Source organism: Lissotriton helveticus, chromosome 7 (genome assembly GCF_964261635.1).
Source record: "Lissotriton helveticus chromosome 7, aLisHel1.1, whole genome shotgun sequence".
NCBI classification, from domain to species: Eukaryota; Metazoa; Chordata; class Amphibia; order Caudata; family Salamandridae; genus Lissotriton; species Lissotriton helveticus.
The window spans coordinates 1,202,228,328-1,202,246,910 of NC_136068.1; the positions used below are offsets into that span (position 1 = coordinate 1,202,228,328).

The 18,583-nt window shown below is 46.2% G+C and overlaps 1 protein-coding gene and 1 long non-coding RNA gene across 3 annotated transcripts in view; one reads left to right on the plus strand and one right to left on the minus strand.

Moving 5' to 3' along the window:
- UTP6 (UTP6 small subunit processome component) overlaps positions 1-18,583 on the plus strand; it is a 428,027-nt gene that overhangs the window by 386,734 nt on the left and 22,710 nt on the right. The window contains exon 15 of the mRNA XM_078654392.1: positions 7,464-7,544. Within this exon, the coding sequence (XP_078510518.1) occupies positions 7,464-7,544 (81 nt within the window). The remainder of the gene's footprint in view (positions 1-7,463; positions 7,545-18,583) is intronic.
- The window catches only part of LOC144770120 (uncharacterized), a 558,291-nt gene that overhangs the window by 74,780 nt on the left and 464,928 nt on the right, over positions 1-18,583 (minus strand). The window lies entirely within an intron of this gene.

Here is an 18,583-nt window from a genome sequence, read left to right on the forward strand (position 1 = left end):
TTACTCTAGAAGTAGGTCCATTGTCCCGCACTACTGATCTGTTACTTACTAAGTCATGTCCAGAAAACCTATTGGGCATTAAGACACTGAAAGAGTTAGGTGCAGTTATATGCTGTTCCCCAGAGGGAATACGATTGTTCCTACGTGACTTCAAGGGTCACTATGTATTACGAGATTTTGATTCAAGACTGTCTAATGTTCCGCAGCACTTATGGGCGCAAGGTCCAACTGATGTAGGTTACATGCAAATCACACCCTATCGTGTGACTCTCAAGCCAGGTGTAGTGTTACCACGAATCAGACAGTACAGATTGCCACCTGAGGCTGTAGCAGCCTTATCCAAAATTATTGACGAGCTCATGGCTCAAGGAGTGGTTGTAGAAACTGACTCCAATGTATGTAATTCTCCGATCATTCCAGTCATGAAACGTACTGATCCAAATGCACCCCCAGTATATCGATTAGTGATTGACCTACGAGAGCTTAATAAATGTATTATTCCGCAGTACCCAGTTGTCCCAGACATCTCTTCCCTATTGACAGCCATTGATTCCGAAGCCACGTTCTTCACTGTCATAGACCTCAAGAACGCATTTTTCAGTGTTCCTATTCATCCAGACAGCCAGTTCCTTTTCAGATTTTGTTTAAATGGAAGGAGCTATATGTTCACACGAGCTCCTCAAGGTTTCACAGAAAGTCCTAGTATTTACAGTCAAGCACTCAAGAGACAACTAGACAACATTCACATGCCAACTGACACTGCCCTGCTCCAGTATGTCGATGATCTACTGATCACAGCCCGTTCTGAACGTGCTTGCGAGCGAGCATCCCTTACAGTTTTGTATTTCCTAGCCGAGATGGGGCACAAGGTGTCCCCTTCTAAGCTTCAATTCTGTGTCCAGCAAGTGGTCTACTTAGGACACTTACTGTCCAAGAGGGGTAGGCAGTTGACACCAGACCGTATCCAGTTAATAGCGAGTCTTCCTCAGCCCAAGACCCAGAAGGAGGTACGTGCTTTTATCGGCCTCACTTCTTACTGTAGACAATGGATTCCTCAGTATGCATTTCTAGCCAAACCACTGATACGGTTAACGACACAGGAGGCAGCCGTATCGACTGTCCTCCCTTGGACATCTGAACATACACTTAGTTTCAATGAGTTAAAGAAAGCCCTATGCCAAGCTCCAGTTCTAGCGACACCGAACTACAGTAAGCCTTTTACACTTTTCGTCACTGAACGCGAAGGTACAGCATTATCTGTTCTCACACAAGATCAAGCAGGACAATACAAGCCCTGTGCTTATTTTTCGAGCACATTAGATCCTGTAGCCCAGGCTCTGCCTGCGTGCCTCAAGTCAGTTGCAGCCACAGCCCTAGCTATCAGACAAAGTGATTCCATAGTCTTAGGACATACCTTGACAGTACAAGTTCCACACTCTGTGGAAGTTCTTTTAAACCGAACACAAACTCAGCACTTGACAATAGCACGTTTAACAGGTTATGAATTGACACTGTTCCAGCCACACATAGAAATCAGACGCTGCAACATTTTAAATCCTGCTACACTGTTACCATCAGTTAATTCAAATTCTGCCACACATGACTGTGTGGAAGTAGTTAACATTACGACAAAGCCAAGACAAGATCTGACAGATATTCCGTTACCAGATCCCAACCTGACACTTTATGTGGATGGTTCATGTATGAGAACAAGTACAGGAGAACTAGTCGCTGCGTATGCAGTGACTACTGACACTAAAGTTATAGAGACACACCGTATTGATACCCTGTCCGCTCAAGCAGCAGAGCTAGTTGCTCTGACACAAGCCTGTATACATGCCAAGAACCAGAGAGTTAATGTTTACACAGATTCACGCTACGCATTCGGAGTTGTACACGACTTCGGAGTGCTCTGGCAGGAGAGAGGTTTCATGACTTCTCATGGAACCAAGATTCAGCATGGTCTCCTTATTCAAGCTCTGTTAGATGCAATACATTTACCGACATCTATTGCTATCATGAAGTGCAAGGCACACACGAAAGTCACTGACATTATTTCCCAAGGTAATGATCTAGCAGATCGCACAGCCAAGCTTACAGCCCAGACTCCAGACATTCCAGTTAACATGACACATACTCCAGATCCGATTACATGTATGACAGTTAAGGACCCTACTCAAGATGTCATAGATATCCAGTCACATGCTACTCCCGATGAAATCAAGAAATGGTCCGAACAAGGAGGGGTCCAGACAGATCAAGGATGGTTAACGAAGGGTAGAGCCACATGGTTTCTCCCCGACTCTATGGTTCAAGTCATTATCAATACCGCACATAGTCCAGCACATTTAGGAGAAAAAGCTATGTTAGACAGTATCCAGAACATTTGGTTCAACAAGCATTTACGAGCTGCAGCCAAGCAGAAAGTCCGTACCTGTATGATATGTTGTCAGTTTAATCCAGGTAAAAGTGTCCCGGTGGAACAAGGTGGATTCCAGCCCCCTGACCACCCTTTTGAAGTCCTCCAGATGGATTATATTCAGATGGAGCGATGTCGAGGTTTCAAGTATGTCCTTGTAGTTGTATGCGCTTTGTCCAGGTGGACAGAAGCATACCCAGTCCCAGATTACACAGCCGCGACCACTGCCAAGCAGTTGGTTCGTGAGTTCTTCCCCCGTTATGGACTCCCTAGAGTCGTATATTCTGACAACGGCCAGCCATTCTCATCTGAACTCATGAAGCATGTTTCCCTTTTGCTTGGGTACCAGTGGAAGTTCCATTGTGTACGCCATCCTGAAGCAGCCGGTCTCGTAGAGAGACATAACCAGACCCTGAAAATCCGTATTGCAAAAGTGTGTAAAGAAAAAGGTGTGGACTGGCTGGTAGCTCTACCAGTCGCTTTATTTTATATGCGCATGGTCGCACATTCCAGATCAGGTCTGTCCCCGTATGAGGTCGTTTTCGGCCGCCCCCCTAATATGTGGGGTACTCCTAGACCCCGAAGTATTACCGATGTTTCAAGTAATATGCTGACAGATTACCTAGCTTCCTTGATGTCTGCCCTCAACTCATGTCGTTCACAGGTTGCTGCCGCATTTCCAGACAATACCGAGGTGGCACCGCATGAAATCGTTCCAGGATCCATGGTGATGGTCCGCAACTTTGACAGATCAAGTCCGCTGGAGCCTCGTTGGAAAGAGCCCCGACAGGTCCTCCTCACCACCCGTACAGCCGTGAAGTTGGAAGGACGCAAAGGCTGGGTACACCTTTCTCATGTCAAACTTTTTAAATGGACTGAAACCCGTCTTAAAGAACATTTCCCAGGATTTGAAGGATTGCCAAAATATTGTTCTCAAGGACTGTCCCGCAAAAGACATTGCTACAACCCCTCCCCTGTTAGAGAAAACTCCACAACAGGAGTACAAGCTAAAACTCCGGTCTAGTAAAATAAGTCAGTCAGTTTGATTGTCTAAGTCCTCCCCTAGGTGAAACGGTTAGACTGTTTCTGACATGTATAAAATAGACCCCCATAGTGAGAGAGTTAGTCAAAACTCAATCCGATGTATCGTTTTTCTATGTTTCATATTGTTTTCCAGCCTTATGATTTCCTGCACCAGTTATGCATTTTACCTATGTTTCCCAGTTTCACATGTAAATAAGTCTGCTAATGCTACAGTAGAGCACACGTTTAGTGACCTGCCCCCTCATGAACTCTCTTACCGCCTCGCTATGCGAAATAACTCATTTATCCGCATGTTACATTACTCACACCAGTCCAGCAATACCACTAATTGTTGGGTGTGTGGTCGACTCCCCCCTTTCCAGACACCGAAGGGAGTTCTGCCACTTTTTCCTTATCCATTTTCACATAATGGTTCGTGTGGAGCATGGTCCACGTTAACGTCATCCTCAACAGATATGTCTTTTCTTAACAGTACATGTTTTCCAGACAAGCAAGGTCTTCCCCACAGAACAGGTTTAGATCTAGAAAATGAAGTATATAATCTAGGAAACTATTCTTCGAATTTCATGGTCCTGAATGTTCAGTCTGATACTACTCCAGACTTACCTGCTATTTCAGTACTACCAGTCAAAGGCGAATTATGTGTCCGAAATAATGGTTCCGTACATGTAGGACATAGTGATTGTACTACTATTGTCAAGTATAGTGACAGTGGGAAATCTATTTTCAAAGCTTCACGTCATTCTTATTTTATTTGTGGTCAAACCGCATATGTTCGTTTGCCCCTCGATTGGGAGGGAACCTGTTACATTGCCTTCCTACTGCCACCAGTTTTTCTAGCCCCACCTGATTATCATAGAAATACACATCTAGTACACATTAGACATAGAAGGGAGTCCCCAATTGTCGATTATACTGAAACTGCTCTAGAACAGTATACAGATTTCAACAGAGGTTTCTTTTTCTTTATAGGACCTATCCAGAATAGTAAACTGATCCGTAGGTTAACCAGAACCCTCGAAGCTGTAGTAAATGAGACTGCCTCTGCTCTAGGTAACTTAACTGAAGAGCAATCTGCTATGAGATTTGTCGTTTTACAGAATCGTCTCGTCCTTGACGTCATACTGGCCGATAGGGGCGGGGCCTGTAGAGTCATCGGATCTAGTTGCTGCATTTTCATTCCAAATAACGCGCCGTCTGTTTATTCAGCTATAACCAGACTCCATAAAATTGCCCATCTGATACACCAAGATCCAGGCACCTGGACATGGTCCGGTTGGTTCTGGAATATAATTTCCGCGTGGGGATGGAAAGTCTTGTCCTTTCTAGGTATTGCAGTAGCGATCATATTCAGCTGCTGCCTCTGTATACAATGTGGCCCTGCGATTTGCGGCATTTGTGCTACCTCTTGTATTCCTAGTCCCAAGCCCCGTTCTAAATCCCGTTCCAGGATAATTCGAGACGAGCAAATGATACTGTATGAAATGATAGACGGTATCATGAATATTGATGTTTCCTGATGGAAACGTAGTGACAAGGAGGGAATGTGGAAAAGTAAATTTTGCCATGTTCTGTGTCCCTACGTGTCATCCATCATATGTTATGTGTGCATGATTAAATATGCATATGCATTCCCCATGTTCGATTAATGACGCAATTACAGTTGTGTCCACCTCTAGTATGCCAGTTTCCAGTCCTCGTGAATACTACGAATATCAGGCCTATGTAAAGCTACGTTGCCACGTTTCTCAGTGTGCACGTTATTCTATTATAAAGTCCCCGTTTCTAGGCCTCAAAAGGGCCTGGACACCAGATTCAGCTCCTGTCTCCTGAAGCCTCGCTGAGGAGCGATACAGCCCCCACCTGTATCCTCGACCCTTCACTTACTTCCTGCCTCGCAGTGCCCGGCTCAGCCTGGCTCAGTCTCTGAGTCTGCCAAAAGTATGTTATAGTTCCAGTTATCAGTTCAGTCCTCCTTCTCTGCATTCCTAAGCTACTGAACTGCATCAATAGTTTCCGTCATTGTCTAGCCTTCACGTCTCCACGTTAGAGAAATACTGCATTTAATGGTCATTTAATATTCTTCATCACGCACTACATGTAGAATAATGCATGGTCCAGTCTTAGAATCAAGTTAGCCTTTCCTCTCCTGACTTCTAGTTTATATCAACATGTTCTCTAAACATCAGATACTAGATACTGTTTAGGTACATGTCGCCCTGACTCTCCAGACTTCAGTCTCTGCTCCTAGCACAGAGTTCATAGCCCCCAGCTTCTCCTAGTGATACGTCATTGCTAGTTTGCGCGCACCATCAGGTTAGAGGTCCCGGCTCCTTAGGTAGCCCCCTCCATGGTTTCCGCCCCATTCATGACATATTCTGTTATGTTTGCATCACATGTCCATGTATACGCCCAGTTACACCTACTTTCGCCCTTATCTTTCGCGACTGCTACGCGTCACGCCTTCTGCTCCACCCACTGCTACGCCTACTGCAATGTAATGCTATGTGTTTGCGTTATGTATATATGCTCATGTATTGTTATTAAAAGTCAGCGCGCTCATCCCAGACCCAGCCCCAGCAGCTGCTGGGCCCTGTCATCCTATTCCTATGCAGGTTGTCCTGTTCCTGTCCTTATGCTGTATTAAACCTGCAAAACTCCTACTACCTCGAATCTTGACTCTTATTTATTGAGCTATCTGTTATGATATATGTCTAGTCAAAAGAGAGGTATTATTTATTTATTTACCACACTCCTACCTGGCCGCCAAGACCTGGAACTCCCTCCCGACCGACCTGCGCCTGACCCAAGACCACCTCTCCTTCAGGAAGAAGCTGAAGACCTGGCTGTTCGAGCAGTAGCGGCACCCCCCCCCCCCCCCAGCGCCTTGAGACCCTACGGGTATGTAGCGCGCTTTATAAGTGTCACTGATTGATTGTCACTGATTGGCGGTTAGAGTGCTGGTTATTACGACATGAAGTAATGGTGACACTTTGGACGTCCTGGGGGCGCCCGAGAGAGATGGCGACAGAAGGACGCTGCACTGCTTGGGGTTCGATGACGAGGTCCCGACTAATGAACGAGACTGTGTAACGCTGCAAGCAAAAGATCCAGTCCGGATGGGCCGTCATAGGAGACCGGGCGGTAACAAGGAGGGACTAAAAAGCCTCATTTACAATCAGAAGCCAGCGTTTTGCATGAACGGTGATGCCAGCCAATGAGAATGATGGGCGGGGCTTAAACTCCACTACTGAAATCTCTTCGATTACAATAAGCCTCGCAGAGCGAGCAGCACGTGCACGCTCCAACGCAGGTCTGCGAGACCTAAAAATGCTACATTAACATTTTCACTTTGTAGATGTAATGAAACTTTGTTGCCATTGTTCCTGATTCAAACTGAAGAAAGACCCCTAGCTGAAGGTGGCTTCAAAAAAGGATACTGGCCCAAGACGTATCACTGCTCTCTTAGACAACTCTTGTGTCTGTGTAACAGAGAAAAACTAGGTTTTCAAACTCACTTGCTCGAGATTGAACATAATTATAAAATATCAGAGCAGGAAGTGGGGTTGCACTGAACACCAAAAATAAATCTTATAAACAAGGTTGTTATTTCCACTTTGTTTCTGTTTGTTGTTCATGACACACAAGATAATAAAATATACTTATATTACCACCACAGAATGATAGACGTCATTGTGTCTCTAACATTTTAACACACAGCCAAGTATCAATCTTAGCGATTTATTTTTTTCATGAAAATGTTACGTTTATTTTTGTACTCTTGTCCCACGAAAAAAAGTTTACATCATAGAACAATAAGTAGTTAACAGTTTTTATGTATGTTTGTGGTATTTTTACATTACTGTTTTTGTATCATAGGATGTTTTTGTCTACTTTATTTGCAACAAAATAATTTTCAATTTAGCTCTGATTTTTAATGTGTGCGGTGCCAAATGGTACATGGCAGACAATTTTCTAATGTTCCTTATTTACCATATAGGATAGCTTGCCCTTGTGGAGTTTATGGGTGCAGTGGAGCGAAGAGACTGAAAGTCCGGATGCCACTGAAGCAGTATTTCAGGTATTGTGTCCCCCTGCATAAGTGACCAGAAGTAAAAGATGGCTTCATGTGACTGCATGCACTGCATTTTCCTGCTAAAATTGTATTTGTGAATTAAGGGAAACATAGATGTTTTCCAGTAATGGATTTTCTTTACATTGCCATGCTGTTTAAAATGACATGTATGACCGGACGATCCCAAATTCTTATAGCTTGTATAGCATGTTATTGCAGTTATTCTGCTTCTTTTGTACAGAGTCTTTTACTTTCATAGGATGTGCCAGTCCAATGTGGGAATGGGCAGTGATTTTTCTGTGGTACGTAAACTGTGTTTGTCGTTAATTCTTCTATTCTTATCCAGGGACTCTTGCCAAGAGTCTATACATCAGGATTAACTATGGCAGAGTTGCACATAGCTTGTAGTGTGAAGCCATGCTTTGTATTTAAGGACTGATGAGCTATTTGATTGAAGTTTGCCATCTGAGAAGCAAGCATTGGCAAAGTCTATGCAAGAGCTATTGGCTTTAAATGTGTTTTATCCATATTATACTCCAGCATGACTGCTGTTCAGCTCAAAGTTAGTGGTGTAGTTATGAGTGTCGTGCGGTGGAGTGTCGTGCGGTGGGTCATAGAGGGTAGTGGTGTAGAATCGAGTGGAGTGTTGTCGTGAAGCGTGGTTTGTCATAGAGGGTAGTGGTATGTCGTGGAGAGTCGTGGTGTGGAGTGGGGTGGTGTGTCGTGGTGTGTGGAGTATCGTGGCGTGGGGTGTCGTGTGGAGTGTCGTGGGGTTGTGTGAAGTGTCGAAGTGTGTCGTCGTGTGGAGTGGAGTGGAGTGGAGTGGAGTGGCGAGGCGAGGCGTGGAGTGTTGTTGAGGGTAGTGGTGTAGAATGGAGTAGTGTGTCATAGAGTACAGTGTCCGAGAGTGGGGTAGAGTAGAGTGGCGTGGATAGAGTAGCCTAAAGTGAAGTGACAGATTGGAGAAGAGTAAAGTAAAGTATTGTTTAGTGGAGGGCATAGAGGAGAGTGGAGTAAAGTGTTGTAGAGTAGAGAGGCTTACAGTGGTGTTAAGTGTCGTAGCGTAGACTGAAGTAGAGTGGACATAGAGTGGAGTATGTATGTATGGTGTGGTAGCGAGCTGTCATTACAGACAACACATTTTCTATTGAAATAATCATTACATTGGCAAACACATGCAGTTTTACTGATTAAACTATACAGCACACAAACGATAATGTGTCGAAATGTCATCACCTAGAGTATTGACTGGTTTTGATCATATTCAAATTTTTGTTTCCACCACACTTCAGAATTACAAAAAAATAATTATTTATTAGTTGGGCTTTTTTAAATGTTGTTGTGTGCTAGAAAAAAGTCTTTCCTTTCACATCCCCAGATTCACATATATCCTATTACTCTGAAGTCATAGAAAGGAAAGTAAACATCAAGCTCCATCGGAAGACAGTGCCAGACATTTGACCTCTGTCTTTGAATGCACAGCAAATGTAACTACATCAGAACAAAATATAAGGGCCTGTTTACAGAAAGTGAGCACTTGTGGAAGAATACAAGGAGTGAGTTAGAAGTGGTAACCAGGCTATTCTCTACAGGAGTGACAAAGACATGCTGGACAACCTCAAACAAATAAAGCCTGTGTTAGATCTGGGGGTCTCTAGTTGGCAATGGTATTCACCTTTGTCCAAATAGGGGCCCTTACTTCTAAGTCAGGATAAGGGGATTACACTCCTAAATAACCCCAGCTCACCCCCTTGGTAGCTTGGCACGAGCAGACAGGCTTATCTCAGAGGCAGTGTGTTAAGCATTTGTGAATATACACAGTAATACAGTGAAAACACTACAGATGGACACAACACAGGTTTTTATAAAAATAAGGATTCTTTATATAGACTTAACACAAGACAACAAACAACAAAATCCACAATACTGTACTTAGGATTGACTTAAAGATGGTAAAAGTTACTTAGTTCAAGTTGGTGATAAATGCGACAAAGTTCTCAACAAAGTACCTGGATGCTTAACTCAAAATGAACAAAAGGCTTGCAAAAGGGGAGATGCGTCGGTTCAGTGATCCGGGGAGATGATGCGTCGCGCCTCAATGCTTGCGCAGAGTAGGGGATGCGTCGTGATCCTTACCGGTGCGGGGATGATGCGTAGATTCTCGGCCTGCGGCCCGCTTGCGATGCGCAAGATGGCGCCTCGATGCGACAATCCTGATGCGAGAAGATGGCGCCCTTCATGCGACAATGATGCGTAGTCACACTGGCAGCCTTGTGACGACTCTGTACTTTGGAGCCGCGACAGGCCCTGCGACACGCTTCTCCGGCGATGCGATGGTGACCCTCTTGATGGCGTCACACTTCTCCGGTGATGCGACAACAGGCAGCTTCGACAAAGACACACAAGGAAATTCAGGGGGGAGCTGGAGATGAAGTCTTTTGCCCCTGAGACTTCAGCAGGAGGCAAGCACAAATTCAAGCCCTTGGAGAATATTCTGTAAGATGATGAAAGCCCTTAAAAAGTTCCTTCTCCTTTTCCTTGGCAATAAACAAATTACTGCAGGCCAACCCAGCAAACAGCACCCTGGCGGAGGGGTAGTCCAAACTCCTGCAGCTTCCTTGGTTCTTCTCCTTGGCAAAAGGTTAGTCTTGTTCCCAGAAGTGATCTAAAGTTCTTGGGTCTGAGTCTCAATATTTATGCTACTTTTTTTTGTTCTCTGTAGTCCAAACCAGTTCTTGGGCACTTTGTTTACAGGACTCCTGCTTTCCTTTCACAGTGCATGGCAGAAACATCAGACGCCCCACAGGAGGTGGAGCCAGCATTGTGGAGGGAAAGCACAGCCCTGGAGCACTTTGTTGACATGATCTCTTCTCTTCTTTCACAGTGCAGGGCAGAGACATCAGCCGCACCACAGTAGGTGGAGCCAGCATTGTGGAGGGAAAGCCCAACCCTATTCAGGTGTCAGCTGCAACTCCTCCCTGCCATCTGGATGCAGATCTCCCTATTCACCACTGTGCTGACTCCTTCTGTCTCTTGGAATCCCCCAGCCCTGTCACTCAAAACTCCAGACAAGCAATACACAACCTAGCAGAGGCAGGCTTTGGATAGTTAGACAAGAAAATACCTACTTCTAAAAGTGGTATTTTCAAACACAGAATGTTAAAACCAACTTTACTAAAAGATGTATTTTATCATTCGGAGTTCAGGCATACTAAATTTGAATTTCTACCATTTTCCCTGAGTCAGTTAGGATTATAAGATGTAATAATCTAACTGCCCATTCTGGCCTATGGGGAACAGGTAGCCTTGCAATAGTGAAAAACAAAAATGGCTGTAATTCACTATTAGGACATGCAACACACACCAGGGCATGTCCTACCGTATACTTACAATGCACCCTGCCCTTGGGCCTACTATAGGGGTGTCTGATATGAAGAAAAGGGAAGGTTTAGGGACTGGCAAGTGGGTGCACTTGCCAAATCGACATGGCAGTCACAGACTGCAGAGGCACACTTTACAAGCTGCTTCTGTGGGTGGCACAACCAGTGCTGCAAGCCCACCAGCAGCATTTGATTTACAAGCCCTGGGCACACATGGTGCACTGTACTAGGGTCTGACAAGTAAATCAAATAACCCAATCATGGAGCCACTAATCGGTACATGAATTTAACACAGGGAGTACTTGCACTGTGGCACTGAATAGCAGTGCCACAGTTCCCAAAGCATATAACCATCAAAAACATATCCAAAACAGAGGAGGCAATCAGTAAAAAAGGGAAGGGAGACTCACGCCAATGATCCCAGGTCTAACAGCCTGCAAATTGAAAGCAAGCAAATGTGTTAGAAACCACTAAAACAATGGTAAGCAATGGACGAAATGCATTACTAGGTCAGCTTTCAAAATGTGCTGGAGAAGTCTTTAGCAACCAGAGAGCTTCCACCTAAAATATGATGAGCCAGTAGTGGAAACGTGATAAAATGAGAAGAGGGAGAGGTAATGCCCCCATTAAGATGAGACTTGTGAAGCCAAAGCAAAAGGACAGACTAAAGCTCATATCAATGTCCTGGACCATAAGGGGTGGGGCTGCAGAGCACTTCAGGGGTTAAAGCATCTACATGTCCCAGTCTGCAAATTACACAAGATCACAGTGAGTTACAAGTGTAGAGAAAATTGGTTGATGAGGCACACCAGAAACCAGGTCTGCACGAGGCTCTAGGGAAACTTCATGGAGGAAAAGTAAGAGTGGTGGATCCTAAAACCATGGTGAATGTAATAAGCGAAGAGGCTGAAGTCAGAAACTTCTCTAACAACCTTGGCATCTGATTTTGGTTCCACTTAAACCTTTTTACCTGAGTCAAGTCTTCATTCCAAACTTTGGATCATTTTTATCCTTTAAAACTTTTTTCTCTAGATAGTAGTTTTTTGTTTTCACATCCTTGGTCTGTTGGTTTACAATTATATTTTCCCTTGATTGCAGACTATTTCTTTTTTTGTACATAACATTCCCATCAGAAAATGAGACTAAACTTTGAACAGCATCTTCAAGATTGGCAGCCTTCAAATGTTTGGCTATCTGTGACTGGAGTGACAAATGCAAGTGCTGTCAGTCATCTAATCATAAAACTCCCAAATGTGTTTAAAACATTTGGCTAGATGATGTAAGGAGCCAAGTGAGTCTTGCACAACTTTCCTTTCTTTTTTGAGTTAGAAGTTGAGATTTAGGTTGCTGGGGCTAATTGCTCGATTGCCTCTAATTTTTCTATAAGAAAAATGTCAGTGTGTAACTGGCTACCAGAGAAAATTAAAAGGTTGTTAGACACTAACTCCTGGTCTTCCTAAACAAAAAAAAAAGAAGTACTTCTTAATCTTCTACAACTAAGATCCTGACTGCTGCACACACTGGTCTAAAAGGTACATAAAGCCACCATAATTTATAGTATTAAGACATGAGGTTCAATATGCTTCAAAGACCTACTGCTCTATAACCTTGCTGTATTCGGCTATGAAGCGGGACTCTGCCCCTCTGGTGCCGCCGGCACGGGCGGCCTGGGAGGCGGACCTAGGGGCGCCTCTGGATCAGAGTCAGCGGACGCGTATAAGGGCCTTGATGCGGCGGGTGTCCTGTAATGCGTGCTTTACACTTATCCATATCAACTTCTTGCACCGCACCTACCTTACCCTTAAGTCGATGAGCCGCTTCTCGAAGAATGGAAGGGACAATTGCCCCAGGTGCAGAGCAGTGGAAGCGGGGTTCTTACATCTGGCCTGGGAATGTCCGTTGGTGGGGTGTTTTTGGTCAGTGGTTGTAGCTTGTATACAGGCTACCACAGATGCCGAGGAGCTGTGGTCGCCTTTGGCTTCTGCTCTCAGTGGCATTCCGGTATGTTGCAGGTGCAATCCTTTTGCTGATGGCTCGGCATGGCTTGATTCGCGCCCCGGGGTGTCCTTCTCCGGGGTCGCTGCGCTGTTAGCCTGGTCTGGCCTGCTGTCTGCGGCATGGCGGCATGGCTGTCTGGTTCGACTTCCTTTTGGGCCGTGTATGCGGGCTCCTCTCTGGGGCGTGTCCGGGCTCTTCTTTGCCTTCCTACTCTCTGTCTTCGGCTGGCGGCTGACTTGCCCTGGGTGCACCATTCTGTGGTGTTGTCTCGGTCTGGCCTTGCATGCCGGTGGCGACATACTGTTTTTATGCACCATTGTGCCTTCTGGCATTTTGGCAGGACAGTCCTCCTTGCCTTGTCCGCTTCTTCCAGTGGGCCCTACCCTTTCTGCTTCCGCCTGCCTTGTTGTTGGAGGCGCCGTTCTGTCTGGCCTGTTGACTTCTGACTTTGTTAGGCTCTGCTGTCCTCTTCACTAGGCGTGTTCCCAGTGGGGGAGCTTGCCTTTGCTCTACCTCTTCCTAGTTTGGGCCTTGGGGGTCCTGGTGGAGATTCTTGATACCTTGAATGGGTGTGGGGTGCTTTGGCCTCCTTTAGCCTTGCCCTCGTTTCTCCTGCTGCTTGCCAGCGGGCTGCCTCTCTTCTTGCCTCCTGTGTCCCCTCTGGGGTTGGGGGTCTTCTGGATGCAGGGGTTCCCCTTGCCTGGGGGTACAGGGTTCTTTTCCCTGTCCGTTGGCCTCGTCCCCTGTGGAACACTATTATGTCCAGGCTGTTAGGGTCCTCTCGCAGACCCTCCTCCCCCTTGGGTATGGCTAGGTCATTTATTCTGCGTTAAGGAATCTGCGGCTAGTAGTCTCTATAAGATGTACAAGTTACTTACCTCTGGTAACGAGGTATCTGGTAGAGACGATGCTAGCTGCAGATTCCTTCACGGCCCGCCCTTCCTCCCCGTTCTGCGAGGACCTTTGGCTTGGTCTATTGCATTCGCCTCCCTGTGGTGGCTATGTCTTCAGTAAGTGCATTCTGTCGCTCTTCCTGACAGGATGTTCGTCCTTTTTATTTGTTCCTTTCCTCCCTTTTTGGCACTTGGGAGGATAGGTTTATAGGTACTTCTGTGCCCTTGTGCCCTAGTTGCCCCAGGTTGGGGCCTACCTTCTACCCCCCCACCTTCCCCTTTCATTGCTAGGGGTTATGACCCCTCCGCTATCCTCTAAGTGGGAATCTTTTGCCCGGCCTCTGCCCTTGATCCTTATGGGGGGTTGTCCCTCTCGGCCTCTGCCCTTGATCCTTATGGGGGGTTGTCCCTCTCTGTGATGGGGCTATCTTCGAGTCTTGCAGCTCTTTGTTTGTCCCTGACTGGTTCCCCTTAATTGTTCTTGGTTGGGGTGGTAGTCCCGCTGTATGTTGTTGTGACATTCATTCATATGTTCCTGTCCCCCGGAGGGGGGTTATCTCCATACTGACAGGGTTGCTGCTCAGGGCTGTGCTCTGTTCTTTATTCTTTTCCCTGCCTTTGGGTACTGCAGTGTCTGGCACTGCCCCTTATAGTGTTGTTCCTCACCATGCCCTTTGTCCACTTTTTCTGCTTTTCGCACACTGTTCCTATACTGTCACAGTTTTGTCTGATGGCTCCGTGTTGTGGCGCGGAAAAGTTCTCCGAAGAAGCGGACGTGGGTGTGCCGTGGCGGGACTTATGTGACCTCGCTGACATCACGTACGCGGACAACGCCAGGGCGGAGTCACGTGATGCCGACCCCCCCCAGCGCGCAGGGATGCTGTGGCAAAAAAAAAAAAAATTGCCGGATCCAGTCTCACGCCTGGGGATTATTTTACGTTAAAGGAATATGCGTCTAAAATCGTCTCTACCAGATACATCGTTACCGAAGATAAGTAACTCATACATTGCACACATATTAAACCGAGACAATCAATCATAGGTATGTTAATCAGTGTATAGGAAATGTTACATATGACAGAGAACTTCAAGGTATAGGAGTGACATGTCATTCATACTGATAGGCAGTATAGTGCTTTGTCTGGAGAATCACAAAGTCAGAATTTAAAATGTAGCACCATGGTTAGGATTTCTCTTTAATAAGAATCACTTTGTACCCAAAGGAACCCTATTTGCAACATTAGGATAATGAATGGCTGGGTGAATAAATCATAACGCTCTAATCTATACCTTGTTGTATGCATGAAGTTCTTTGATGACAGTTAATAGATTACTGTTCTATATTAGGATTTTAACTTATAAACTGCAAGTACCAAAATGACCTCTCTGACATAAGTAGTAACCCGCTAACTGATTTTCATTCTTTGCACTTTGTGATCTGCATTATACACGTTCTTTGCAGCAGGCATATTAACCCTCTGGGCTACCTAAAAACTTCCACTAGAGAAAATTCCAATATCTCTAATGCAACAAGTAACATTACACCTACAACAAGCCAGGACTGTTGGCTTTGTCATTGGTTCCTATTTGCATATGATAAATATGATGGCTGTTTTGTTTTTACTGTCTGGGACATCAAAAGAATGAGCTGGCAACCCTAATCATAAGAGTGAAAGTTTGTTGCAGGATTAGCATATTCATTATTTCCTCCACCATCGATCCCTGATTAATGCCATAATAGCAATAGTTTAACTTGTATCTGAAAACCTAGGCTGCCGTCAATAACATGCTGAGTTACTTCAAGTGTCTGGTAATCCACCCTGCATTCAGACAACTCACTCCTCATTCTCACCCTTCACTTTTACACTCACCCTGCACTCTCATAGGGATCATATGTCACTCACGCTGATCACCATGCACTCGCACCATTCACCCCCTCACCCTGCAATCATAGTGATCATGCTGCACTCACAATGCACCTGTGCTGTTTATCCTGTACCTCACCCTGCAGTCACAGAGCACATTACTCACCCTGCACTCATGTGACACTTCATTAACTTTTCCCCCTCACTGATCAATCTACAATCTCACTCAAACAAGCCCATCACTAACAATGCATTCATTCATCTTGCTCTGCGCTTACAGCCGCACCCAAATTCATGTGGTAACCTCACTCAACCTGCAGTCATTCCTCTTACTGTACTCACACTGTTGCAGCGCACTCACATGGGCACTCCTGCCACCCACACAGCACAGAGGGTTAATGTGCCTGCTACAAAGAACGTGTATCATGCAGATCACAAAACTGAGTGTGAGTTAACTATGAGTAGCGCAGTAAAAAAATTAAATGTTGGTCAGAAAGGTGCTTTAGAGAGATGAGGTGCATAGTTGCTTAGTTCAAGTTTAACATTTGTATAGCGCACTACTCACCCAGAGGGTCTCAAGGCGCTTGATGGAGGGGGGTGCTTTACTTATCGAATATCCAAGTTTTTAGTTGTTTTCTGAAGGAGAGGTGGTTCTGTGTAAGGCGGAGGTGGGTGGGGAGAGAATTCCAGGTTTTGGCAGCTAAGTAGGAGAAGGATCTTCCGCCCATGGTGGATCTATGGATGTGTAGAATTGCGGCGAGGGCTTGATTGGACGATCGTAGTTGGCGGGTGGGGGTGTAAAAGGACAGGCGCGTGTTGAGGCATTCGGGTCCTAGGTCGTAGAGGGCTTTGTGTGCGTGGGTGAGGAGACAGAACGTTATTCTCTTGTTGACGGGGAGCCAGTGGAGGTCTTTCAGGTGACCGGATATGTGAGCTTGGCCGGGGATGTCTAGTATGAGTCTGGCTGAGGCGTTTTGGATGCGTTGGAGTTTTTTCTGTAGTTTGACTGTGGTTCCGGCGTAAGGGTGTTTCCGTAGTCCAGTCGGCTTGTGACCAGTGCGTGGGTGACAGTCTTTCTTGTTTAGGTGGGGATCCAACTGAAGATTTTTTTGAGCATACGTAGGATGTTGAAGCATGATGATGAGACAGCGTTGACTTGTCTGGTCATCGAGAGGGAGGAGTCCAGGATGAAGCCCAGGTTACGTGCGTGGTCCGTAGGTATGGGTGCGTTTCCCAGGGCCGGTGGCCACCATGAGTCGTCCCAGGCGGAGGGGGATGAACCTAAGATGAGGACTTCCGTTTTGTCCGAGTTAAGTTTTAAACGGCTGTTCTTCTTCCCCTCGGCTACTTCTTTCATCCCTTCGTGTAGGTTGGTTTTGGCGGTGTTTGGGTCTTTGGTGAGGGAGAGGATTAGCTGGGTGTCGTCGACGTAGGAGATGATGTTGAGGTTGTGTTGGCGCGCGATGGATGCGAGGGGACTCATGTATACGTTGAAGAGGGTGGGACTGAGTGATGATCCTTGTGGTACGCCGCAGATGACTTCGGTGGCCTCTGATTTAAAAGGGGGGAGGCGGACTCTCTGGGTTCTTCCGGTGAGGAACGAGATGATCCAGTCCAATGCTTTTCCTTGTATTCCGACGTTGCTGAGGCGTTGTATAAGGGTGCTATGACAGACTGTGTCGAAGGCTGCGGAGAGGTCAAGTAGGATGAGGGCAGCTGTTTCTCCGTTGTCCAGTAGAGTTCGAATGTCGTCTGTTGCTGCGATGAGGGCGGTTTCGGTACTGTTTGGCTCGGAAGCCGGACTGTGAAGGGTCGAGGGAATTGTTGGATTCGAGGAAGGCGGCGAGCTGACTGTTGACGGCTTTCTCAATGACTTTGGCAGGGAATGGGAGGAGCGAGATGGGGCGGTAGTTCTTAATTTCAGTGGGGTCTGCTGTGGGTTTCTTCAGAAGGGCGCTGAGTTCGGCATGTTTCCAGCTTTCCGGGAAGGTAGCGGAGTTGAGGGAGCAGTTGATGACGTCTCGGAGATGGGGTGCGATAATGGAGTCTGCTTTGTTGAAAATGTGGTGGGGACATGGGTCGGTTGGTGATCCTGAGTGGATGGAGTTCATCAGGCGGATGGTGTCTTCAGTGGTGATTGGGTTCCAGGCGCAAAGGTTGTTGGAGGGGGGTTTTAGTTCGGAGGTGGGTGGGATGGACTGGTCTTCGGACTGGTTTTCAAAGCTGTTAAGTATTTCAGCGATTTTGTTGTGGAAGAATGAGGCTAGGGAGTCATAGAGGTCTTGGGAGGGGGTGATGTCTTTGGTGCCGGCGGTGGGGTTGGTAAATTCTTTGATGATGTTGAATAGTTCCTTGCTGTTGTGGGCGTTGTTGTCGAGTCGATCCTTGAATGCTGATTTCTTGGTGGATCGGATCAGTTGGTGGTGTTTGCGGGTGGCGTTCTTGAAGGTGGCCATGTTGTCAGTGGTTGGGTTTTTTCTCCAGGCTTTCTCGAAGGTGCGACAGAACTTTTTGGATTTCTTAAGGTCATCGTGGAACCAGGGGGCTTTTTTGCTACTTTGCTTGATTTGATATTTTTTCAAGGGTGCTAATTCGTCAGCGCTGTGGGTGATCCATTGTGTGAGGTTGGTGGCTGCAAGGTTTGGGTCCGATGATTTTGCAGGAGGGTTTTGGTGAAGCGATGTGAAGAGTTGGTCGGTGGTAATTTTGTTCCAGTTTCTGCAGGGGATTGGTTGTGGGTGGTTGTGGGTCGTAGTCTTTTTGTAGTTGAAGTGAACGCAGCTGTGGTCTGTCCAATGGAGAGCTGTGGTGTGATTGAAGGAGATGTGCTTGCTGGAGGTGAAGATTGGGTCGAGCGTGTGCCCGGCATAGTGGGTGGGGGTGTCAACAAGTTGTTTGAGTCCGAGATT